This window comes from Scleropages formosus, chromosome 15 (genome assembly GCF_900964775.1).
Source record: "Scleropages formosus chromosome 15, fSclFor1.1, whole genome shotgun sequence".
NCBI lineage: Eukaryota > Metazoa > Chordata > Actinopteri > Osteoglossiformes > Osteoglossidae > Scleropages > Scleropages formosus.
In genome coordinates this window covers 1,922,159-1,948,920 of record NC_041820.1, presented here as the reverse complement: position 1 = coordinate 1,948,920, position 26,762 = coordinate 1,922,159, and the positions used below count along the sequence as shown (strand labels likewise).

Below are 26,762 nucleotides of genomic sequence, written 5' to 3'. Positions count from 1 at the left end.
AGAGCTGGAGTGAGGCCTACTGTGTGTGTGTGTGTGTTTTTATTCATATACCCTACATATTTCAGTGGTTGCGTTACCCAGTAGTAACAATAATTTACTGAATGAGGTTCTACTCATCACTGCGCCGCAGTGTCCTTTCTGAACGACACAATGACCGAACGTGGAGCCGCAGGGAAAACGAGATACACGCTCCTCCACGGGCTTAAACTCGCTTGTGGTGTGTTTAACTCTTATTGTTGATTCTTGATGTTGTTTTGTGCACCGTGTGTGGAGCGTGAAGAAATGCGTTTGCAAAATAAAAAACTCCTCTAGAAGTAGAAGAAAAAGATGACGATGGTGAGGATGTTAGCGATCATTATAAAGAAGAAGATGCTGGAGAACAAGGAGAGGAGGACAGGCAGGGACTCGCTCTATGCGTTGCTAGGAGACCACACGGACAGGTCAAGTCGGAACCCTGCTCGTTCCTATTTCTCCTTCGTGGCGCTAACATTTGGGGGGAAATTTCCCGCTCATTTCCCTGCACTGTGGGCGCGTGTCGCTAAGCGCGAGGCGAGGCGAGCGAGGCGAGCGAGGCGCGTCCGCCTGGGTGGAACCACGTGGCTCCTACTAGGGAAGAGAAGTTTGCGCACTTTTCCTCCTTGTTTCTACACGACAGCAATCATTATACACAACTAGTTGCTATATAATCATTTCTTCGCCAGAATTAGGGCACTTCACATATGACGGGGGGAAAGTTCTGGATGGCAAAAGGTCGTAGAAAAATCCTGAGTCCGACGGTGCTGCAGCCATGCGGTGCCTCGCTTCTCCTTTACTCTCTTTACTGTACTCTGCTCGAGGTAAAACATTGCTATAATTTTAACCACGGCTATGTGACTCTTCCTTTCTGCGACAGCGCAGCGAGTTCACTTCCTGAGAGTGTGTGTGTGTGTGCGCGCGCGAGTGTGTGCGCGGACGAATCCACGTATCAACACGCGAGGGGAATATTACAAAATCTTGAACCGTAAAGTACAATATCTGGAGCTTTTACCAAAATAACGACAGGTGTGCACAAAGACGGAGCCATCGCCACGTAAGCGCAGGAAACCCGCGCGGGGACGGCGCTCGCGTGCCCTTCCTCCGGGCCCACCCGGGTGCGTGAGGAATGGACTCGTCCATTGAGAGCCGCTCGAGACGAGCGCGGCTGAGGCTCGAGGAGGAGCGTACGGTCCCCCCCCCCCCCCGGTTGGAAGGGTACGGGGTCGATCCACGACAGCGATTCTTCCACGCGTGAGCTCGTCTCCAGTGGGACTTACAGTGCGCACGTTTACTGGAAGCCGTGTTTTTTTTTTAACTACAGTTCATTGTTTTACGAGTTTTCCCGTACAGAGTAGGAATAGAAAGCACAACAAGGGTCGGAGCACGTCATTCTCAGTGCTAACTGTTGCGCCTACGGTCACGCTCACGGTGCTCTCGGCTCTCTGAGCAAGTTTCTTTTTTAGTTATTACTTATTACTTATAACTATTTTCTTTCTGATCACTGATCAGTTTTGTGTCAGATGTTGTCTTACTTATTATATCAGTAAAACACAGCCTGAAGTGGACCTCAGTGGACGGACTCAGCAGTAAGTACTGGGGGAGTGGGTTAGCAGGCAGGAGTGTGCATCTTATTTTAATTTTTCATGTGTAACTTATGTTTGTTTACTTCAGCACAGGGCTTGTGTATATTATATGCTTTTGCCGATATATCTTTCAAAACGACTGTCCACATACATAGCGCTAGCGTGCGTTTCTTGTCCCGAGTCACGCGCGTGCAGTTCATTGATTTTGACCATTCGCGGCGGATACTCGCTGTAATAACAGTCACGGTCTTTTCTGTGTTTTTGTTCAGCTCTGGCGGAGGAAAGATTCGGACAGGCCGGTTAGGAGACGCCTCAGCTACTTTAGTTCCCCCTTTCTGACCCCAACGAACATCTTTTTTGTAGTTTGGTGCCTTGCCTATTTTAGCGATATTCGCGGTTATTCACTCACTCACTGTCCGCACCGAGCGAGCATATTATTTCCTTTAAAATAAGTGTTTGTGCAAACTTTTTTCTCTCTTCTTAACCGAGTGCGTTTTCGTCGCGGCGCCCGTTACTTTGGGGAACGCCTCGCGACCGACTTGTTGGAGCGCGGCGGCGGCGCGCGATAGGCGCCACGCGCTGTAGCGGACGCATCTTAGACAGCTCGCGACGAACGGTCGCGCGGGAGAGCGGCGAGCGCTGGAAACCTGCGTTTTGATCGCCCGAATTTCACTGCGGAAAATGGGCTCGTGCGCCGTTTCAGCGCGATTGGCAGGCAGATGTGGTCAGAAGCAGCTGTGTTTCCGTGCAGGACAGATGAGTCAATATTATTCCACATCCTAGACAACGTAGTAGTTTTTCCTCTAGTTTCTTCCTTTCTCTTTCTTTTGTCTTAATGTTGTGAAGTAAACTAAATACTTCCAGCACATGATCGGTACAAAGTTAGGGTAAATAAGTGACGCTAGAACTGTTTTGTCATATTTGTTACTCATGTTTTGTGCATGATCCAAGAAATATTGAGGAAAACATCTGTCCTGGATTCCATTTTGACATTCAGCTCCGGAGAGCACGGAGCTCAGGCTGCGTGGAGTGTGGGACTGTGTATGACGGAGGTGTCCACCTCCCAGGTGGGAGTAGCATTGACATCCAACAGTTTCTGCTCCATCCTCTTCTCTTCTTCTTGTGGCTCAGTTAAGGTGAACCAAGTGTTACCAGGCTGGAGGCTCCTCCCAGCAACATTTAGCACAAATTTACAAACTTGATTTCACTCAACGCTGCAGAAATTGCTGGCTTGATGTCAGATTCTTCTCCCAGCTGCTGCCAGGAAGCCTTTTGCTTCTTCATCTTCCATCTCAGTTGACAGGAGAAAAAAATGAGATGTTGCCATTACTTTGCCCTTCCAGAAACAGCTGGAATGGTTGTAGCAGAGATTAGATGGGAGATATTGGTGGTGCTGGTGCTAGTTCTGGATACTAGCTCTTGCTAACTCCAACTAGAGTGTTTTTTTTTCCCCACCTAAGGTGGAAGGGCTGCTGTGCAGAAAGTAGGCATGTCAGGGTGCAGGAGTACTTTCTGTCCTGGAAGGGTGGGTAAGGCTGTGTGATGTAACACTTGCCAGACAGTAATGAGACAGACAAGCAGGAATCATCTCCCTAAGAACTTAATGTTTGAGGAAGTTGAGAGAGCTGCTTTGGGTGGGTCACAATTCATGAGTGACAAGCAGGCCCCACCCACTTGCTGGCTAATGGCTACCTTTCCCCTCTAGGCTGGAACTTTGCTCTGCCAATGGGTAAAATGTTGTGCGCAGTACTATGTGGAGAATGATGACTTTAAAGTAGAAAGTCATGGTTTTAATTCTCTTTTCAATTTTTATGGCAAAACAATCTCTCTGAGAAGTGAAATATTATGTAAGACCAACACTCAGATTCATATAAGCAGTGCTGGAAACAGATGAAAAGTGTTACTTTGTTTGCACTAGCTGTGTGCCTAAGCTCATGTGAAAAGCAAATAGATATTGTCACCCAGTACAGCTTTTATTGTGAGAAGCTCATCTCCAAGGTAAGGCTTCATTTGGCAAATCCTGATTAATTAATACAAGACTTCATTTTCTAAGTGGAGAACACAGTGCATTACTTAACCTTACTTAATTTTGCAGACACTTTTCTCCAAAGCAGCTTCCAATGAACACTGAGCAGGGATCGAATCCATGTCCTCTTACACCACCCTGGTACTGAGACAGTGAATACACAAATCAAATAAATTTCTCACCGAGAGAGTTGACATTTACCTTCAACCGATACCTGTAATTTACATTTATTTAGCAGACGCTTTTCTCCAAAGCGATGTACATCTCAGAGAAAATACAATTTGTCCATTACATTAACAGAAAGAGACATAGCTTTAGATATGTGATTCTTAAGTAAACCTAGTCTGTTACTTTCCACTTGATGCACCGATGTTCATCACTCAAGTAGGTGCATAAAACTCAGGATAGACAAATCCTGGTCACCTTCCTACCATTATTTTAAGTTACACAAACATTTACATACAATACAGGAGTAGCAGCTGTGTAAAGGACTATCTGGGCAGGATCACAAAGTTACAGTGCATGAGCATTTACACCATACATGACATTTACTGTCTCTATTAACATCAACAAGAATACATTTTATCTCTGGCTTATATTTTGAATTGACTATGCAAACTGAATCATTTAGTCCTGTCCAAATGGTCTGCAATATATGGCTTTTTTCTTTTTTTTTTTTAAATCTAATGCTAGATGAAATGTCTGCACAGCAAACTTGTCATAGCACTGGAATTTCTCTTTCTGTTTCACTCTATTACTGTCTTACACTTGTCCCCGATTTTCAGCTTCAACCATGATAACATATCTCCTGGCACACTGACAAGCTGAGTCTCTTAAGCTGTACAGTGCCTTTCAGTGCAGTGCAGTTGTCTCGATCATATCAAACCTTTATCTGCCTGAAAATGACAGACCCAGCACTTGCGTTCAGCTTAACAGATACTTGTTCCACCAAGTTTACAGATGCCTCTGCCAGCTTTTCATTGACCCATTAAGCCATTAGTAATTTTTCATTTGTTTAGGTAATATGTTTTATTGGTGGAACTAATCCCTTGTGGCATTTGTGTTTCTGGGTGGAGAGATTAAATGTTGTGAGAGAACCTTTATGCAGCCTTTTGATGGCGTTTCATAACAGGTGTGGTTTAGACCCCATCATCAATGTTTCATAGAGATGACTGACTAGGACTTTGTTTTCAGAAACCATCCTCATCTCAATTGTCACACATATTCCCTTTTAGGGACAGGAAGCAAGAGAGACCCCACCTAATCCTTTAACATCCCTTTCATTTCTCTGGCTTGTAGCCCTGAAATCTTTACCTGTTTTTAGTAAAGCTGCATTTGGATGACATTTCCCACTACCATGATTACAAGTTGTTCAGCTGCTAAGAGAGATGTTGAAGGGGGACCAGCATAGATATTACTTCCAAGATGGCATCTATAAGATGGTATGATCTGTTTCATGTTGAGGTGTTTGGCCCTCAGAGCAGTCTCTTCAATAATATAATAGTGGGTATGGTTTATGTTTGGAGGTAGGACCTGAGTAACAGTACATGCAGCAATGGGAGTGGTTGTTCACAACAGGGCAGCAGGGGAACTGGTCCCTACAAGTGGGCTATGATCTTTTTCTTGGTGTGGGAATAAAAACTCAAAAGACCCATAACATACACCAAGGAGATGATGTCATGACAACTTTCACTAACCAACCTGCACTTTATACCTCAAGGGCAGACAAGAGTCCTTTCATCACTGTTTCTGGGGGAAAATACTGAGACATTTCTAGCTGTCGGACTGTGTAATTGCTCCTGATCTTGAGGCTCTGTGCTTCTAGGGTTTGATGGGATTAATACACAACATTTTGTCCTGGGACTCAGGTCACGTTTGTGACAAGGTGATGTGGTTTGTGATTCATGCTTGTGTTTTTCCTCAGTAACAGGACTCTAAAATCCACTCCTTTAAATCCACTCTGTTGTAAAAGTGGATTAAGTATTTGTTTTCTGGATTTTTTTTTTAACTCTTAGAAAGAAACAGGTATTCATAGCTATATACACCTAATGGTGTTTCATTAGTCTCTCTGTGTTAAATTTGTATTTCAAGTTAATGGATAGGCGGGCTTGGGATTCGAGGGGCTGGGCTTGTGAGTCAAGCTCTTTGTCAGTATAACACAGCACAGGGCTATTGAGGGAAAATAAGCCAAATTCTCCATCTGATTACTCAGGCCCTACTTTATAATCCTGTGAGCCCGTGTATTATTTATGTAGCCACCGATGCCCTCCAAGCTGCATTTCAAACACCTGGCTCCACATATCTTAATGAGCCTGTTGCTAAGAGGAACAAAAGTTAATGGCCTTTATGTTTTATGCATGGAATATTTTTAAACAGCATTTTTGTACACACTGGAGGCTAATATCCCTCAGATGCTCAGAACAGGTGACTAAGGGCCTCAACTTGAGTCTGACTAACCAGTGGCAAAACATCAGAAGTAAAGTTTTCTATTTTGTGCAATCGATAATGGTTTCTTCAGGACTATTCGTTTTAAATTACTTTTTGTGCATTTGCTGCAAGGTTATTGTGTGGATGTAAATCTGTGGCTTCCTGGGAGTGCTTTGGTGCCATGTGGTTTCCCTGCTATTTTATAGGATTTTCTGACTGTAGTAACCTAGCTATCAACTTAGAAAAGATTTTCTTGCTGAAGAAAGGAAATGGGATGTGGGCTAGTGGCTGTAGGAGGATTCTGGGAATGTGGGTGGCTAGATGTAGGCATCCAAGGAGACAGTATGCATTGTGATTGGTCCTTCTGGAAAATTCTTGTCCAATCACTAGCTTCTTTTGTGGCAACGTAATTACACAGCCCACAGTTGGCTTTCAAGCCTTCAAGAAAGTCTGGTTAACGTCTTAAATTCTGATGCAATCTTTGGGTAACTGAGTAGGAGTTGTGTGTGGGGGACAGAGAACTCCTCCTCTGTGGAGAGTATACAGCTTGGAATAAATGCTTTGAAAAAAAAGCAGCATTACCTCTGCTGTAGCCAGAGAGGTGGTAAGGACCCACAGTGGGACTTGAGAAGCTGTCACTGTTGTAGTTGTTGGTCAGGTTGTCTATGGTCTGGCATTCATAAAGCTACCCCAACCTATTTCTGCCATCTTAGTTATATATCCGTTTTCACAAGAGGCACTTGGGTGTGGGCGGCCCGGGAGAGGGCTTTCCAGTGACTTGGCCACGGTCGTAGCTCTCGTCTTCCTGCCCAGTGAGCTTTGGCTAAATCAAGCCCCTACGGGAAAAGTTCAGAACCCCTCTTCTTCCTCTGGACCTTTGGGCCAATTTCTAAGTTGTACTTTTGCTGAGATGTACGTCACTTTGGACAAAAGCGTCTGCTAAATGAATAAATGTAATGTAAATAAGGTGCGTTCCACTATGATATATAGGTGTGTAAGATGTGGTCCGGTGTTTAACACCTCATTCACTACCACTTTTACATAGAAGTGACAGGGAAGATTGTCTAATTACAGAAATGGAACCCCTGTGCAATCCTTGAACAGGAAATTTCAAAATAAGTGTTTCAGGAAAGAATGGACCTGGTGGTGGGAGGGCACCACAGAAGGCAGTGGAAGCAAACGGAGGGTCAGAAGCTAGCAATGAAAAAAAAGGAGAAAAGGCATGGGAAAACTCAAATACTGCAAAGGTGTGGTCACCCACATTAAAAATGCCAGTATCACCCACAATTTCACAGCTAATAAAAGAAAGGGGTCTAGTGCTGCAATTTCTTATTTCCCTCTTCATGATTTGACCTGTTGCCATAACATCCCCTCCCTCTCCTTTGTGCGCAATCCATTTCCTTGTTTGTTGCAGCAGGGCTGGCAAATGAGAGAAAATTCCAGTTTCTTGCTGGTAAAATGGACCCGTTTGACATGTCTGAGCACATTCAGGGTTTCACTATGTTCTCTACTGCAAGAGCCAAATTCTCAGTTACGGCCCTATGACGCTTTGCGTTTCTGTTTTTTCCTCATAAATGTGATTCACTTTATGGGTGCATGTACAGTAAAAAGACATTTAAAGATTTTTTTTTTTTTATACCAGTAGTGCATATGTTTAGTAGTTAACTGTTACAAATGATCAATATTGGTAATTATATATTTATTCACCATGCAGTACTGGATGACCCTAAAGCAACAGTATCCTTGGGGCTTGAATTAAGAATGTGGTAATTCAGGGCTTTTTAAAAGTTAGTTCCAAAACAACATACAACTGTATTGTTAGGGATTTCTCTCTCTTCACTGTGACTAGCGCACAGAAATGTTGAAGCCCTTCCATTACCAGAGGTCATGTAGTACATGTCCCAGGGTGGTGTGTGAAACTGTCATATGCCCACTAGCATTTTTGTAGTTTCACAAGACAATTTACTGCCAGGAAAACTGTGACTTACCTATACAGCTCTGTGACAACTGCAGGATACCATATTACTGAATGGTCTGGTTCTATATACATGGTTTGTTTTTTGAGCTCCTTGGTTCAAGTTTTAATCAGAACTGTGTATGTGAAAATGGAAGTGATACAAGGAAGGAAAACCAGAGCAGTAAACTCAATGTTCTGGGACTGGGAGGCTGCACTGTTAAAATCATGATGCTGTTCTGGTAGTTACTCTGCACTCATTTGGCCATTGAATTGAGATCCATTTGCACAGATCCCTTACTGGCTACTACTCTGCAGTCCAAAACTTGATCAAGGTCAGTTAACAAGTCTCTGCCTATCGCATTAACCCATATGCTGGACTGGGCTCAAGTCACAGGTCAGGAGGCTGCATGCTTACACATTGTGTCATACTCTGCTGGGCTTTATGTGGACAGTGCTATGTCACAGACATGTGAGGATTTGCTGGAGAAATTTAACTAGCAAAATGCTTTGGCTCAGTTAAGTTTTTGACATGCTCTCAACAGTCTTTTTAATCCCGGTTCAACAGAGCAATACAGAGAATACAGTACGAAGAATAGAAAAGCCCAGAGAATACAAAACCAGCCAAGACAATCATCCTCCACCAACACACATCTCCAGTTCACACTACTATCCCTAGTATGAGTGAAAGAAACAAGATGTAGGAGTCAAACAGAAATACTGGACTGTAATGTCAAGGGTTGGTTACAGAAAACCCCTTACTGCTCATTAAGAACATGACAAATGCTGTGGCTCAAAGGAGGCTGGAAAGGAACACTTGTTTTTTCATCTACTGTAAACGAGCTCAATTTGAACATTAGGAGAAGGCGGTCATCATTCAAAGGTGTATCACTAGATGAAACACTGAAGGAAGCAGAGGTAATTACTCTGTGCTGCCTCATTAATGTTTTACAGTTCCTTTAAAAGTTTGTTAAAAACAACTCTGTAGTCTGGAAGTGTAGCTTCTGTGCTCTGATGCTTGGCCTGCCTCATACCTTTCATACCTCGTCTTTACATTCTGTACACCTCTCTTAAATGCGCTTTGTCCCGACTGCAGTCGGCACACATGCTGTTTGACCACAGTGAAATGAGAAAAAGCAGGCTGAAGGGGATGGTGTGGTAGACTCCATTTGTTTTGGCACCTTAACAAATGCACCAGTGAATAAACCACATTATTGATCCGTTTGTTTGTGTGAATATATGTGCATGTCTGTCTGTATTTCTGCACAAATCTCAACCTGTATGAAGTTTATAGATTTTGCAGTCTCTATACAAGAAATGGGAACACACGTTGGCTTGAGGAATTGTGGGCCTGCTATTGTAAAGAAAGCACCAAGTGTCATGAACATGGAAATGAGTTATTCTGCAGAGAAACCAAATTAACCAGAGATATTTGTTTTTCAACAGTTGTACAGTGCACACTTTCACAGTGATGTAAATGAGTATGCAACTGTGCAGGCTTTACACCTATACCTAATGTATGCAAATGTCAACCTCTTTATACTACACTTTGATCTTAACCAAAAGACCAAGAAACTAATCTGTCTATACACAGTAAAGAAACTCACTGTTAAGACTGTCTTGACAAGAGTTCTGGGTTAGTGGAGTTTTGTACTCAAGGCATTTTTATAACTGTAGACGGAGCCATGTCTTCAGTGTCCAGGCTTCACGCCCATATAGCCTTGTAGAAAATACCAACTTGAAAAGTTCCGCTTTTCGTCCTTGCAGATACCTCAGGACGTTTGAGGAGCTTTTCCACATATTTTATTGCAGCTCTGCCAGCTGCTGGTATTCAACATGTCTCCTGCCTCATAGATCCCTTTTTTCAGTATTAATTCCAAGAAGCAAAAGTTGTCAGCAGCTTCTGTGCCTTCACAATCAACACTAGTTTGCTATTGTTGCAGTTGTCATTTTTGTTTTCTTCAAATTTAATCATCCCATTTTTTTCCCCACTTTCCAGTTTGACTTTTTGGACAGGACTTTAAGGTCTTCTTAATCCTGTGTTATTCATGTGCTGTCAGCACATGGGATGTAGTTGCCATTCCTTCCTCTGAAACATTACAAACTTTCTAAAATAAAACCTAAATTCAACAAAAATTCTGTCTTTAGCAGTGAACACAGGACAGTCTTCTTAGTGATTAAGGTTTACACTATCTTCACCCCTCCAATATTATTTCAAAGTTCCGATTACTATGATGATATTTTGCAGGCTGCTGTGCTGTTTAGGCAGGGAAGTCCCAAACCTAAGGCCAGTCTCTGAGAGGGAGTTCTTCCTTTCATTCAATGCCAAGATGACTGTTAGGAAGTCCTCTTCCTGCACGATTTGCAATCGAATGGGCCGTGTCTCGTGTCCAGTGTTTATTACCATGTGTAATCAAATTCAGTTTGGCACACAGTCCACAGGACAGCTTGCTGTTGTAACTGCTATTCTATGTCCATTTGGCCGCACTGACCGGTTTTTGCCAGCAGAGACTAACTCAGCTGATCTTTGTTTTGTTTCAGTAAGGCTGCTATAGACAAGGTCATTGCATTGTTTAGCAACACTAACAGATTTTGGGAGATGGTTATTACAAATTGCACCGATTCCTTCTTATCTGGCAATTTGCTTATCCTACAGCAATCTGATAAAGATGTCTAGGGGATTCATTTTTACTATGAAGGGTCATAAAATCCCATGCATTGCTGAAAGTAGTGGAATGGAGCTTAAAGTAATCAAAAGTACAGAACTACACGCAAAGTATCCTCTGGCAGTGTGAACACCAACAACAGCACCTCAGTTTTCAGTAAGCGTAGCTACCTTTGAGGTTTTCAGTATGATTTATCTCAAAACTGGCACAATTTTGATACTAGTGATTATAGCTGCTAATCTTAAATGACAGTGTAGTTCATGTTAATGGTAGCTGGAGCACTGTGCATGGAAACAGTGCGGTGTGCTGTTTGGGTCCAAGAGTCTCCCTTCTTCTGTTGATACCTAGTGAAAATATAAGAGCACTCAGATAGATGGTAAACAGGGCCTCAGTGTGTGAACTGAATCAGATGACAGCATGGCCTGTCTGGAAGGTGACACCAGCCTATGTGGGTGAAAGTGGAGAGGCCTGTGTGTTCCTAAGCCCAACTGAAAATCGGGTCAAAAGAGTGAGTGGAGGTTCACCCCACCTTCTTATTCTCATCAGTTGTATTAAATATATCTATGAGTAATACTTTCATCCCAGCACCTCTCAGTATTCCCTTTGCTTGGCACGCGGTAAAAAAGCCCAACCGTCACACACGAACCGCTCGGGTTTCCGCCACAGCATTGTGGTCTCAGTGCCAGGCGGATGAATAAGTAACGAGAGGTGTATGGAGAGAGGGAAGTAATGGTCGCCGATTTCTCGTGGGCTGCTGAAGACAGATGGACTCGGGGCGACTGCTTTGCAGAGGCGTTTGGCCTTTCGAGTCCAAGAAAGGCACATCATGTGTCAGGTGATGCGCAGTCCTCAAGGGGGACAGGGCATGCGTGCTGAAAACCCAAATCTTCACACTAAGGAAAAACCCAAAAAAGCCTAAACAAAGCATTGCAAAGGCACCTCCAGCAGCTTAGCTTGTCCTTGCCACAGCAACAGCCTGTGTGGGGGCTGCAGTTGGCCGAGCCAGGCGGCAGGCAGGCAGGTCAACAGCACAATGTACGGGTAGGCCATGTGAGGACCATCGAACATACAGGGGCAGGAAGATGGCAATTACCATTTCCCAGTTGCCTCTCTATGCTTGAAAAACATATCCTTCGTGATATTCCTTTCTCCCTCTTTTTCTATATCATTATTATACCTATAAACATTTGCAGGCTGTGCAGGTCACATGATGACCTTTTGTGTGTAATCCTAGTGCCTGTGAATATATGTAAACACAAAGTTCTGTCTATGCTTACAATGGAGCCATTTGTCCCCAGAAATACAGAGTGGCAAACTTACGGATCTATTTTTGGTTTATGTCAGAGTGACTTCAGGTCCCATAAAACAATACTTGGCTATTAATTGTTATTGAGCTAGTAATAACCCCACACACACACACACACACACACACACACACACACACACACACACACACACAGAAACCGCTTGTCCCGAGCAGGGTTGCAGCAAAACCGGAGCCTAACCCGGCAACACAGGGCAACAAGGCTTGGGGGGGGACACACCCAGGATGGGACGCCAGTCCATCACAAGACACCCCAAACAGGCCTCGAACCCCAGACCTGCCAGAGAACGGGACCCGGCCAAACCCACTGCACCACCGCGCCCTCTAGTAATAATTAGCTTAATAATAATTAATTAAAAGATGTATATACGCAGTTTGCTTCAAATCATTTTCTGTACAAGTCTAGAAAATTGGACACAGATCTGTAGCTATATATCTACCACTCTGTGATTGGAAGAAAAGCAGCAACACACACAGTGTAAGCAAAGGGAGGCCACCAGAGCACTGTGTGAATGAAGAAAAACAACTAGGGATGCGGATAAATGGTAGTGACCTGGGAGCAATGTGGGGGAAAAAAAGCAAAACTACAGGAAAATCAGCCTTGATTTGTGGCCATTATGTTCCAGTTTCTCACACATGTGTCAGAGACATTAATAACTAATTTCTTGAAATAAACATTTTTGTTAATATGGCAGAACAGGGTAAGGCACCTTTCTCCTTTCAGACATCAAGGTAGTCATTTTCTCCCCAATGGGCCACAATAAACGTTCTTCCTTATTTTCTCCGTTAGTCATCTAGAGAAAGTGCTGGGATCATGAAGGGTCAGCACTCTACCTGTATGTTACTTACATTAAATAAATGCGTATCTGGTACCTGACTGTGCATGACTGAAAAGACAACCAGGGGGTCTGGCCCTGGTCCAGCATGGAAACAGGGGAGTTGCTGTCTGCCCTCAAAAGGGAATGGCCAGTGGTTTCCTGCCACTGCCTTTTCCCATTCCCCATCATGCATTAACTATCCTTGAGTTTGACCCTGGCTTTGTTCCAGACCAGGGAAACTCATCAGGGGTTCTGGTGGACATGTGGATAGGATATGGTCCCATCAGCCCATGGAAGGTAGCCCACTATAAAGCACTTAAAAACTTGTCATTACTCTGAACACACATGCAAATGCAGTGATGTGATCCTAGTTTGATCCACACTTGACCAACTCGACAGTTGTAAAAACTCACACCCATGCTGAAATGTGTGTTGTACAGCCTCTGAGTTCTGCTCTGTTCTCCTTGCAAAGAGCATGCACACCTCTGAGCTCCATGTCACTGCCAGGTGCCTGTAGGATAGTCAGATCAAAGGTGTGACAAGGCATTACTCCTCTTGCATAAATGTCCTGTATTGAATTGCTGGGCATATGTAAAGCATTTCACAAAAGAAAAGTCATGCAAACGTTGTGGTTTTCACAGAGTAAGCAGTTTTATAGCAGCTGTCCTCGTTCAGCAGCTGTGTTTTATGTTCCTGTGGACCCATGTTTGGGCGGGTCAGTGTATCTGTGTTTTTGCGTTGCGAGTGTGTTTATGTCTAGAGAGCTTGTTTCTCTTTCAGCATCCGGCAGTAGTTGTAGATTTGGTATGTTCCTGTCAATGCAGGAAGTAGATTATACCCAGTGTACTTTCCTTTCTCTTTTGATACCCGCCCTTCTTTATGGCTCGCCTTCACATTCTGACTCTGTCATTAAACGGATCTCTATGTCCACCCCTCAGCGCTGATGGAGAGCAGCATGACAAATTGTTCATGAAACTTTCAGACTGTTAAACTTGGTAAGTGTCTGCAGCAGCATAAACTGTGGAAAGAACTAGTATGAGAAGTGGATGCAGTTGCATAGCTGTTTATGTGCTTACAGGAACTGGCCTGGCCAGGTTGCATTACTGTTTCACGTTGAACTTATGAATAGTGGTGCACATCCTGCACCTTTAACAGATTCTAAACATGGAGCACATTTCACAAACTGAAGTAGGCTTCAGACAAATTTGTGCCACTTCTACCTAAAAGGAGTGCATGGTTCAACTCAACCCTTGCTCAGTGTCCTTTCAGTCACCTTCAGGGTATTTTTATCCTGGATGTGACATTTTCCATTTGCAGAAGCCAATTTACATGCTGTATTAGTCAGATAAGTTGCAAAAATTCTGTGGCGATAAGGAGGAAACCAAATGGTGCTGTACAGTGCTCTGCATTGGTGAACTGATTGAGGTGTACTGCTCTGAAGGAACGTGAAAGTTTGAGGAAGTGGTAAAGGAAGCATTGACCTATTAGTTGGTTACAACTATAGACCTCAGTATTGTATTTGTACTGGTATCTTAAGCTCCATCAGTGAACACCTGGCTGTTGAAAGTAAGTGCATCAGCTTTTTCTTTTGTAAGTGAACTTTTTCAGGACCTCTACCTATGTCCATCTTTGTGTGAGCCTGGACCGGAGGTGGCTACTAACGTTGGGGGTGGGGGCTCCGTGACTGTCAGTGGACCTATGTGCAGGACTTTGAGTGTGTAGTGGGGACATCCTGTCTGATCTATCATAATCCACTAAAACAATGGACTGCCAGGCAGCCAGAGACTTGGGCCACGCCAGACTGGCGGAGAGAACAGCCATTGTTTGCCTGCACTTCACAGGATATTTCAAGCAGAAAGCCTCTAGCATCCTGTTGATTTTGTCATGTCTTTTTTTGCTTTACAAAAATGGTTCTTCGTTTTATGAACAGACACTATGACCAAGGTTTTCAGTATCCTGATGCAATTTAGACACTGAGGAGTATGATTTCAGGTATCATCACAATAGAAGCAGCATGCATGGCTATAGCCCGCTTTGGTCATTTCAGTGACTTAAGTATCTGTGGCTATTGCTGCAGGACAGGTGCTATTCACAGACAAGGACCTCTCTTTCTGACCAGTCCTCCCTGTTTTGTGGTACCCGAGCTGCCGCTTTCCCCGTGAAGCCATAGGTGTGGTGTGACACAAATACTGACAGCATCAACTGTGAGTTAACTGACATCATCCTTCAGGACTGAGCTTTAAGGAGAGCTTGTGTGTTCTGCAGACAGTTGCAGTTGGCAGTCCTCATATGTACAATGTACACAGAAATTAAAAAAAGGTGAACACTCAGGTGCAGATACCAGGAGTTTGGCCTTGACCACCTGCTGCTAGTGTCATGAGGCCCCGCCCTGGAATTATAAGACAGGTGGGGAACACAATGTGCAGACTGAATAACACCTTTCTCAGCAGGAATATCTATCTGTTAATCTATCCTGGATTTTAGACTGGGGGGATCTGTACTCAAGACTTCCCCACAGAAACACCTTCACTACACTTCATCCCTTTTGAGGTGAGAAAAGTAAATGAAGGCTTGGCACAGCAAAGGATGAAAAGGGGTGTGGATCCTCCTGAGAGAAAAGCTGGAAAATCCCCATTTTGAAAGGAGAAACATGAAAGATTTGCATTACATTAATTAGTTTAGCAGATGCTTTTTTCCAAAACAACTTAGAATGTTAGTGTACCTACAATTATTTACCCATTTATACAGCTGGATAATGTTACTGGAACAATTTTAGGGTAAGTACCTTGCTCAGGGGTACTACAGCCCAATGTGGGGATCAAACCTGTGCTTTTTGGGTCCAAAGGCAACAGCTCTAACCATTATGCTTGTGTGTGTGTGTGTGTGTGTGTGTGTATGTGTGTGTATATATATAAAAAATCTGTCTGTATAATCTATTTAAAATCTTCCTTCTCCTGCCTTGCTACCAACTACAAACATGGTCAACAGAGATGGGGGTTCACCCTGCATTTAATGAGGGCCCATTTGTCTATTTGCAGAGCATCCCAAAGATTATTTGAGAGGTGCGTGCAGGGCTACTCTGAATTATATACTGAATTAGGACCACAATTGGGTTCGGCAAACCATCACATAACCACCACAGTGCCAGTCCAAATGAGACTGGCGTGGGAGAGCAGCACACTTGTGGGTGTACATGTGTAAAGGGAAGAACAAACTACATTCAAAAAAGTTAAACTGACTGCAGCATGCCCTATCACAGAAAGGTGGCACAGCTTTGTCTCGCACAGCTATTCCGTGTTTGCAGAGGTCTGCACAGAGGTAAAATGAACAAACAACTTCATACTTAGATGCAAATTACATGTTGGCACAAGTACCACACAATAAACCCACGTAGTGAAAGGACTATTGGTGTACAGCAGTAGTAAAGTGTTTAAACATTATGTAAACATAAGTTTACAAAGCATTTAATATCTCACTGGTAGGGTTGAACACTGGTATCCGGTATTAGCACCATATCGTATAGTTTTATTTTATACCAGTAAATACCCCTTTCACAAATTTCAAGTACCATTATCAGTATTTTAGCCCAACAAAAACTTTATTTTCTATATTATTCCCCCGGCGGGGGGGGGGGGGGGGGGGGGGGGGGATTACGAAAATTTGACAAAATCATACTTATTTAAGAAAGATGGTGATTTACAATCATATGACCAAAACGATACTTGATTGATTTGACTACAGTATAGTCCACACTCCTGTGTGTAGCATAAGTTTCCAGTGTTAGCAGCTTTAGTGCCAAAGTATTTCTGTGTACCAGGAAGCAATGTGCCATCAGAGAGAGTGTTTTGTATAGCAGGCAATAGAGTGAGTCAAGAGAAGTCTCGCATAGACACATCAAAAGTCAATATACCTATTTTTTTGAAGAAAATACAAATACTTAACCAGTATTTACCTAATACTGAAAGCACATTGTTCACAAGCTTGTTCAGCTTGAGTTTCATTGTCAGTATCTAGTGCATAAGATATACATATATAATTGATAGTTAACGATACTGTTAAAACACTATACCGTTTCACTGGTACCAATATTGTACTGTATTGCTTAATCCTTAACAGTGTCCAACCTTACTTACTGTTATGCAAAAATGGGACATTTAGTGTGTAAAGCTGGAGCTTGAAGCCCCATGTTGGTTTCACAGGGCAGCTATATGAACAACCTCAGGCCTCAAAGACCATGATTTGACAGATCTTCCTAGTAGCTGCTGGTTTACACCTGAAGCTGTTGACCTGCTGTCAGAATAATAAGGGGAATAACTTAAATCAAACCGTAGAAGTTTAGGTCAAGAAACAGCCTGCATACCTCCTCCTCACCAGGGTTAGAATGACTACTTCCTCTCTGCTCGTTCCATAATGTGATTACTGCAGTCATGAGGAGGGTGAACCCGAGCGCTAACTCCATGCCTTTAGCTCCACCAGACACTTCAGTTCTCCAGTCAATAACACACTCTTAGGTCTGCAGGAAATCTATTGACTTGCACTATGATTGCAGTTGCTTTAATTCAAAGTGACTGAAGGGGCCACATGACTGTGGAGCTGGGACTCTCTCACGGGGGTACATGGGTGCAGTTCTGTATCCTGAGATTTGCAAGCTGAGGAATCCCTCAGGGATTCTTCCCTTCAGGGATCCCCAATCATGACCCCTTCTCTTTACCCTCTAGGCCTAAAGCACAACTGAACTGTACATTTCTGGAAAAATTTTATAGTCCTCAAAGAAAGATGGAGTAAGTTGGGAGCAGAAGCTGAGAGGAGTGCAATTCTTACAGGGAGTTATTTTTTATTTATTTTTTTTTAAAAAAAGTTTCATGGCAACAGTTTCTGTTGTGTCAATAAAACTTAGTTAAGATTGACAATTTTGTTAGAAAACTTCTCATTTACAACTCCAACATACAACTAAAATCTTGGAGTTTGTTAGAGGTTCTTTGTTGGCTCTCCTGCCTGCCTACCCACCTCAGAACACCTTTATAAGATTTAGCCCCCCCCCCCAAAAAAAAAAAAAAAAGAAAAGCACAAGACTGTTTTTTGCAGGTGCATTTGGACAATTACATTGTGGATTAGTAAAACAATTGATGGGGGGGGGGGCTTTATCATTACCTCTTAGAACTTAAAGGGAAGAGAGGAACATTTTAACAAGGAAAGCAGCCTGTTGGAGCAAATCAGACACTTTCAAGATAAACACAGGAAATCAGACAAATACTCCCATCACTGGGAAGTCCAACAGGAAGGTAGCTACACAAGCAGCAAGTCAGTCAGACAGGTAGATGAAAACCAGGCTTAGTTGCATGCTTACTGCTCTTCTTTCTTGCTGCTACTGCTTCACTTTGCCTTCATCACTCATCCCTAGGAAGCATCAATGCTTCAGTAACAACTAACAGTGTTAGAGGTAACCATGTCACTGAAGGAAAAGAGAATGCATTTGAGCAGTACATGGTTCACCAAGACCAGTAACCACCTGAACCCCACTCCTTCTCCCACTTCCAGGTCCCTTGCTCAGCAGGAGCTGGTCATTCCACCAGTTCCCACTGAAACAGCTCAGAGTTACCATGGAAACCATGTCTGGCAAGGGATTTTTTTTTAAATGCAATCCTACCCCTCAGTTAGGCTGTAACCACCATCAGCTCTTTGCTGTCTCCTGTACTCAAACCTCCTGCCCCCCATAGCAGACCAGGTGGCAGGTAGGTTCCTGTGGAGAGAATACACTGCCACAATTGCTAGGTACTCCACCACCGCATCATGTATGGTCCACTACTCCAGTAATCAACACACGAAGTGCTTCCAGCTTCAGGTGGCAACGCAGAGACCCAATTAATCTGTTTTCCACTCTCTCAGAAGAGCAGATGGTTGAAACGAGTGGAAATAAGGAAGACAACCACCCCCCTATCTTCCATCTTTCATGTTTTCCCTCCTCATTTTTTTTCCTGGCTTCTTCAGTCATATTCTCCGTAGTCTTTTTAATTAGTTAATTTCATATTTGTTAGAAACGTTACAAAGAGTCAAACATAACCTAATAGACATGTTGTACAGGTATTTTGAAGCAGTTCAGGTTTGGCACCACTGTCAAGGGTAAATGTTTCTCTCCTGGGGTTTCAGTCCTTCGCCTTTCATCTCTATGGCTTTTTTAATAAGACAAACTAATGCTGTTGTTCCATACCTCACACCTTTCTTCTCATTCCCCCCTCATCTCTTTCACTCCTTGATGGCCCCCAGTTACTTAATTTTCTCAAGTGCTGTTGATGTGGAACAAAAGTTGTTGGTGCAGTCTCTCTTTGCAACAGCTCAAATGTAGTAGATGTGCTGATATTCCAAACTGTTGGTTTACAGGTGATTATCCCAACATACCACTTAAATTCTCAGTAAATTCTCACACCGTCTGATGCAGAATGCTGGAATTCAGTGTAAGCGAGCCTGATCTAGGGCTACAGTACATGTTCTCAAGTCTAGTGTACAATGACAGTTTTCAGTCAGAAAAGGCACTGAAATCATGTAAACTATTCCAGTAACTTCAAATTGTAGTATGAATTCTGGCTGATGCACTATTCTGAGATATAATTTCCTTCACCCTGCTGACATCCATCATCATTCTTGGCATCCCTACAGTATGTCCATGTTAATGAGTCATTATGTGGTCAATGTGCCCTGACTCACAGCATAATCACGGAATGTGCTTCGCTCTCCAATTCCCTCAGGATTCCATTAATAACCACGTTCCAAAGCCCTGAAAGTGGCCACACTGATGACGCACATTTAGGTCCTTCTACCCAGATGTTTTTTGATTAGATACCTCACATTTGAAATGACTGAAGTGAATCAGATTTTGTATTTACCCACTGTCTGGAATAAGACCGTGTGAACAAATGATTTTTTCCAAAAGAAACATTCATTGAAATTACCTTAGGATGAGCAAAATCAGAGCTTACAGTAGCTTATACCCATTTGCCCAGGAATTTTCTGCTATGAAGATTACTGCGCACAGTACTCCTTATTTCTTTGGCAGGTGCATTAGAGAGAATAAATTAGGCATAGTCTTTGGGAATAGAAAACAAAGCATTGAACTAGAGGCACGTAACAACCAGGGGCATCAGGATGTTGGAATACACATCATTAAACAAAGTTGATTGCCGACATAGAGACTACCTCCACCGGCATGAAAATTGGTTGCCATGGCAGCCACGTGTTCTTTTTAATGATATGTTTACACAGCAGACTGGTTTCTAGTCCTGAAAAGTGCAGCACAGTCCTCATGTGTTGTCATACTCCCTGGGAGAAGGACTACAAGTGGGCGGAGCCAGTGGCACATTGACAATCTGACAATTCACCTGACTCCCAGCTCACCGAAATGTCATGCAGAGTGTCACAGCACTCTGGCAGCCCCCCAAAGTAGCCTGTCACTGGGATAGGGTAAGAGGAGTCATGAACAAAAAGCTTGAATAGTTCTTTGTGGGAGTTATGAGCATAGCACTGCAGCAAGTTTAAAATATCGGTTAAGAAAGTGGTAGAAATGGTCACAAGTGTCCACTAGGTCAAAGCACCTGGTAGATCATTATTTTTTCAGGATGTTGCTACTCATTTAATTCAGTGTTGGACATCAATTTCCCTGCTTCACCTGGGCAGGTAATTTGGGTTCCAGCAGGTGGTCTGCTACTCAGTCTTTACCCAAATGTGGCCAAATGCTTATCTGTGCTTTTATTTCAGTCCGACAGCAGTTGTATTGTCCCAAAAACAGGGTACTCTGTGGAATATTTACACCAAAATGAAAGCTGTTGGAGGCAAAAATTCTTTGCTTTCAAAGTAAATATATGCATAAAAATATATAAGCAGTGCAGTGTATGTATATACACATTGTACATGGCAGTTATCCCCCATGTGATACTAATTTGTATTATACCTAAGTTTGTTTCCTAGAAAATTAGTGATTTTTCCCCTTTGAATGGTTTTCAGCAAACAGTAGGAAATAAAATTATTCCCTCATTGAAAGGTCATTTAACAACCAATTTCTTTGTCAGCATTTATATTAATATTGCATATTTACACACCAAATCATGTAAACTTGGTACAGCAAACATTTCACAGTCAAACAGTGCAAGAACAGAAAGAACTGCAAATGTTTACTTTCAGTTAAGCATAAGAAATTAGTGAGCGTATTCAACACAAACCTAATCCAGTGCAATGCTGCCGTCTACCTTCTTCTAATGCAAATTTAATTGGGAAACGTGCGTCACCCAGTGTCTGACACAGAGAGGAACAAATTAGCAAAGATGGGCTGCATTTTCTGAGGAATTGTACAATATAACAAGTGTCATCTCACAAAGGGTTAAATCTGTGTCCTTACCAAGTATAGACTTCCCAACTTCACTGTCCATTGCTAAGAGACCCACATGACCTTTTGCCTTGGGGGACAGCGTAGTCATAGTGAAGGGAGCAGGGCTCAATGTGGATGAAACAAGCAGAAGAGATGAGTTTTTCCACCGTATATTAAAGCAGTACATTTCCATCCCTCAGTCCCCACAGTTTCTACTTGTTACTCTACAACACATCTCATTTCTCTTTGTAGACCAGCCGCCCAGCAGAGGGAGAGAGACGCAGAGAGAGAAGTAGGAAGACGCATAACAAATTACTCCACAAGACACCTCTTCAGAAACACTTCACAGCAGTCTAAATGCTTGAGGAAACTTCCCCATTAAAAGTTTTCACACAGCCAGACAATCGCAGCAGCTCCGAACTCTCTAGTGACACTCCCAACTCAAGCTGCAAGTGAACACTCCAACCATGCAGTTGCTTCCTATTGCGTGGAGTGTGTGCAGGTGCTCGAGCAGTCTCCCAGTCCTTACATATTGCATTCCTGCTCCTGCAGCTCTGCACAGCAAGGTCTCTTCCGCCCAGTAGGAACACCAGTCAGGTGACAACTTACCCTTACCGTACTTTAATATGATATACTTGTGTAAACTTCAAGCCTTTGGAAGGCTGAGTCGATGAGTCACTCTGCTCGCGTACAACAGACACGTTGTTCAGAGCTGGTGCAGGTCAGAAATGGAAGGGTTTCTAGTAACATTTTGCATACAAGCCCCTCCTTTCACCAGTCATTAGCTTCAACCCCTGATTTGACCCCCAGGGGCTTGTCTGGGTGTTGTTTGAAGATCTTGTCTCTGCTTTATTGTGTCTGTCTGTAACATCAGACACATTATCTGCAGCATCACCTGTTAAATCCTATACAGATAGCAAGCTATGCGTGAGCAGAGCACACCCACTGGATCTCCCTTTAGCCCAACGCTAATCGCGTCATCTTTGTTTTCTTTTTACAGTATGCATTTGTCACATTTAGTCATTGGTGGAACAAAGCAATTTGTCAGATTTGATTTTTCTCTTTGAGGGGGAAAAATGTCCTGGGAGCCACGACGACAAACAAAATTGATTGAAAACAGGGAATGATGAATGTTTGCATTACAAGCTTTTGGTTGTTTGTCTTGTTTCATGCTAGAGTGCTCACCAAGCCTCCAACAACCACCCCCCCTTTTCTGTCTTGTTAGAGCTCAGATCAGCAGCAGCAGCAGCTGTTGCGAGGAAAAGCGAGTGAAATCTGAGGGGCGAGTCAAGAGGAGAGAAGAGCAGTTGTTGAAAGGAGGGAGTCAAGAGTGACGAAGAGGACAGGCGGCCAAGGAGCTGAGCAGGATGGGTAAACAGAACAGCAAGCTGCGACCTGAGGTCCTCAACGATCTACGGGAGAACACAGAGTTTACAGATCATGAGCTGCAGGAGTGGTACAAGGGCTTTCTGAAGGACTGCCCCACGGGGCATCTGACTGTAGACGAGTTCAAGAAGATCTATGCCAACTTCTTCCCCTATGGTGATGCCTCTAAGTTCGCCGAGCACGTCTTCCGCACCTTCGATACCAACGGAGATGGCACGATTGATTTCCGGGAGTTCATCATCGCACTTAGTGTGACATCGCGTGGCAAGCTGGAGCAGAAGCTCAAGTGGGCCTTCAGCATGTATGACCTGGATGGCAATGGCTACATCAGCCGAGCAGAGATGCTGGAGATTGTGCAGGCAAGTACCCATTCATTTCCCTTCCTTTTATAGTCTCTCTATTCCATTTCACTTTCACACACACACACACACACACACACACACACACACACACATTTTCAGAACCGCTTGTCCCATATGGGGTCACGGGGAACCGGAGCCTACCCGACAACACAGGGCGTAAGGCCGGAGGGGGAGGGGACACACCCAGGACGGGATGCCGGTCCGTCGCAAGGCACCCCAAGCGGGACTCGAACCCCAGACCCACTGGAGAGCAGGACCCGGTCCAACCCACTGCGCCACCGCGCCCCCCTCATTTCACTTTCATTTTGTTCTCATTCTTCGCTGATTGACCTTGAATATTTATAGCATGAACATCGACAGGAGAAGAACAACTTACTCCTTTTTTGTTCAGTTACGGAGTGTTTTGATGCCACTCTCACCAGTCGTATTTATTGGTATATTTTTGCTTGCATTTGACAAACGATGTGAGTGATCAAACAAGTGACACCTTTTGAATGTTGTCAACAATGAACCAACAAACCACAAGGATGAAACAATTGAATTTGTTTTGGGGGAACAGCATTTCCCAGAAATGCTGAACTCAGCAGGGACTACTAGAGTTATGGATGAAGTGGCTTTACATTTCTGTCTCCAGGGGATTGCCAAAGGAAAGTGAGAGGATGAACCAATTTGGGCTCAGCCCCCACTCCCATGATCCTGTGCAATGAAGGAGAATCTCGTAACACAGACCTATATTGTCAATCTGACTTGTTAACTAGCATAGTGACTGGCCAGCTGAGGGAGCTGTATTCTCCTTTTAGCACCACACTTTCTGTAAGTTCTTCAGGTAGCATGAAATGTTTTGTATTTAGGTCAGTCAGAAGTTCTCAGTCTAATATACACATCCTTGATTGAACAACCACACTGTCAGTAGCAGAGCTCCCCTTCCAGCAGCCTCAACAGAGACGTGGCACAGATGATGGCACTGTCTGGGGAAAGCACATACTGCTTTGTGGGTTCTTGCGCACAAGATAGTGCAGCATCAGTCCAAAAGGACATGCTGGTATCCAGATCAACCTGATCTTCTTGGGTTGTTTGGCAGCCTTCAGGTACAATGTCCCTGCCGGTGATGGGAAGCTGTGACACTGTCAGCTGCTGCATTTCTACAGTATGTACAGCAATCAGAGCTGGGTATGGAGTACCATGTGACCTATCCCACCTAGGCCCTGCGGTGGATGAAAATGGGGGCTTGGCAACCCTACCTTTCACAACCTGGCAAATTACACATCTATTACAAGAGAGAAAGTGCGAGAGGAAATTGGTCTGCACTGAAACGCCACTGTTCATAATGACTTGATGGCTGTTATCAGCAATAATTGGTTACTCTATGTCCCCTCCACTCCATTCAAAAAATTCAGCTCTTTTGTTTGTGTCACTCCACGGCTCCTGAAATGACTTCTCACGGAGTGCTGAATAATTCATGAGGTCCAAACACATTAAATGCTATCAGGAGGCCACTGAGAACTCTCCTTCACAAAACTTCTGAGCCGTTGGTTATGGTTTGAGCAAGGGGTGGGCACAGATACTGGACAGCGAGAACCATGAATAATGTGATCAGAAACACACACGCACGGGTTTGCGATGACCCGGCACAGGGGTGATGGGAACAGACACAGGACTTCTCTAATGCCTACAGGGAGACTGAGGTCAAACCCAGAGAAACTTAATTACTCCTCATACTCTTTCGGTTTTATAAAAGTTTACCCAGTGGAGTTTACGATCTGGAACAAAAATAGATAAAAACAGCATATATCCGATATCTAGTGTTGACTTTTCTCTTGCTTTTTTCTCCCTCTCCCATGATACTCATATTTCGTTTCCCACCCCCTTTTGCAAAAAATTCAGGCAATTTACAAAATGGTGTCTTCGGTGATGAAGATGCCAGAGGATGAATCCACCCCAGAGAAGCGAACGGACAAGATCTTCAGACAGATGGACACTAACAACGATGGTAGGGGCACTGCATAGCACTTTAACCATTGTTCTTTTTTTCCCTTTTTTGAATTGAACACAAGTCAACAGCCCATGGTTCCTCATGTTAGAAATGATCACTCTGTTGCCATGATCAGGCCTTCCTCCTGTAAGCACTGCGCACACTCAGCTCTACACCATCACCACTCCTGAGACAGCTGCTGACTGGAGGAGGCCATGTGGGTCACACAGTGGCTTGTAGCTCCTCCTTGCTAATTTGGTTTAATCGTGGTGCCGGTGATACTCTGCCAGCACTGAGAAACGTGCTTAAGAGGGCCACGGAAGTTTCTGTAACCAGTACAGTCTCAGGAGTGGCACACAATAGAGGGATTCTATTCTCTTTGGGCATCCACTTAGCAGAGGGTGAAGTGACTAAGGGTTTGTACATTTAACTCTCAGGCTAGTTCTCCACAGCTGCAAGGTTGGGGAATGTGTTTACTGATAAGAATTGTCCCACTATGTAGGTGTTCACATCGCTAAAGGTAGAATCTCTTGTTGGATTGAGTTCAGTGTCAGCCAATGGCTCAGAGTCCCTGTAACCCCACCCTACAGGTAAGCTCTCGTTGGAGGAGTTCATCAAAGGTGCCAAGAGCGACCCGTCTATCGTCCGACTACTGCAGTGTGACCCCAGCAGCGCCAGCCAATTCTGAGCAGACACCCCCACCCGGCCAACCCACTCCTTTACAACCATTTTCGTGCCGCCCGTGGCATCTCGCCCGTAGAGCAACTCATTATTGCAGCGCCTATAACGGACATTTCTCATTTTGAACACTTACCCCTGTTACGTTCCGTCATTAAGGCTGCAGTTCCTCCTCAGTCCATGGAAGGATATTTAAGTGTTGATTATAACCACCATTTCAGTTGTAGTGGATGCTGAGTATGGATGGATGGATGGATGTATGTAAATATATTAACATGCTGTTCTGTGCAGACACAACACTGTTACTGGAGGCCTGGGTCACCCGCATGTTGTGTTTGTCGCTTGGAGCGCTGTCCAAGGTGCCGTGTCCGCAGTGCAGTCGCTAACAGAATCAGCTGAGGAAAACACCCACGCCTCTCACATGTGGCTGAATGTAGTTTAAACTTTGCAGATGGGTTTGTTCATCCTCCTTTGTGACGGCATGGCTTATAGGTGTGCTGTGGCTGGTGTTGAGTTCATAGTGACATGATTAAAAGGTGTAGTTCATGCAGTTGTAATCGTAAAAGGTGCAGCTGAAGAAACAGCCTCCCGATCGTCCCATTCCTCTTGAATTTCTCAGAGACAAGTGCCGTTTTTGGTATGTGATGTTCCTCGCACCCCAAGAGCTGCATGCGTGGTGGTGCTTGCCCTCCCCATCTCCCAGCAGCCCCGCGTGGTCAGTCTCACGCTAGACAACTGGGGGCAGTCCCTGCTTTAATGACAGATGACAGTGTGGCAGTGACCAGTGCAAAGCCATTTCTCTGATGAAACGTGTGTGTGGGTCCTGGGGGAGGGGGACGATGGAGGTTGAGCCATACAATGACTGAACAATGAAATGTGTGTGCTCCCTTTGCTCCGACCCCACCTCCTTCCAGTGCACGCACAGCAAGAACCTGCACATTTTAGCGTTACCGATATTTTTAGCCGCTTACCGCTAAGACCTGTAATCAGAAAAGAAAAAAAAATAAAGTGTTTTCTTGTCTTTGAGCCTCTGTGTGTGTGAGAGAGTGAGACAGAGACATGTGTCACAGTGTAATGTTGCAAAACTACAAGGATTGCCTGCAAGAAGCCAAAGTACTGGTCATCTAGACCCAGTGCATAAAAGAACCCCACACTTAGCTGGTGAGTGGGGGGAAGGGTCAAGTGGTCCTTTATT

General features: G+C 44.0%; 1 protein-coding gene across 5 annotated transcripts; it reads left to right on the top strand.

Annotated features, from left to right (window-relative positions):
* The first annotated feature begins 1,217 nt into the window (after positions 1-1,217).
* LOC108923409 (hippocalcin-like protein 1) lies at positions 1,218-26,544 on the top strand. Of its 5 annotated transcripts, none has more exons than XM_018734130.2 (5): positions 1,218-1,601; positions 21,422-21,766; positions 22,395-22,914; positions 24,802-24,907; positions 25,480-26,544. In XM_018734130.2, the coding sequence occupies exons 3-5, from the start codon at positions 22,537-22,539 to the stop codon at positions 25,575-25,577; spliced, it is 582 nt and encodes a 193-aa protein (XP_018589646.1). In that variant the 5' UTR covers positions 1,218-1,601; positions 21,422-21,766; positions 22,395-22,536; the 3' UTR covers positions 25,578-26,544. The 5 variants fall into 5 exon arrangements, with proteins under 5 accessions (XP_018589646.1, XP_018589636.1, XP_018589656.1 ...); XM_018734140.2 differs by lacking the exon at positions 1,218-1,601 and adding an exon at positions 13,660-13,808; XM_018734120.2 differs by lacking the exon at positions 21,422-21,766.
* The last annotated feature ends 218 nt before the right edge of the window (positions 26,545-26,762 follow it).

Coding starts and splice junctions, on each gene's coding strand:
- LOC108923409 (XM_018734120.2), top strand. CDS start 22,537: ATGGGTAAACAGAACAGCAAGCTGCGACCTGAGGTCCTCAACGATCTA. Junction 22,915..24,801: donor AGATGCTGGAGATTGTGCAG/GCAAGTACCCAT, acceptor CAAAAAATTCAG/GCAATTTACAAAATGGTGTC. Junction 24,908..25,479: donor GATGGACACTAACAACGATG/GTAGGGGCACTG, acceptor CCCACCCTACAG/GTAAGCTCTCGTTGGAGGAG.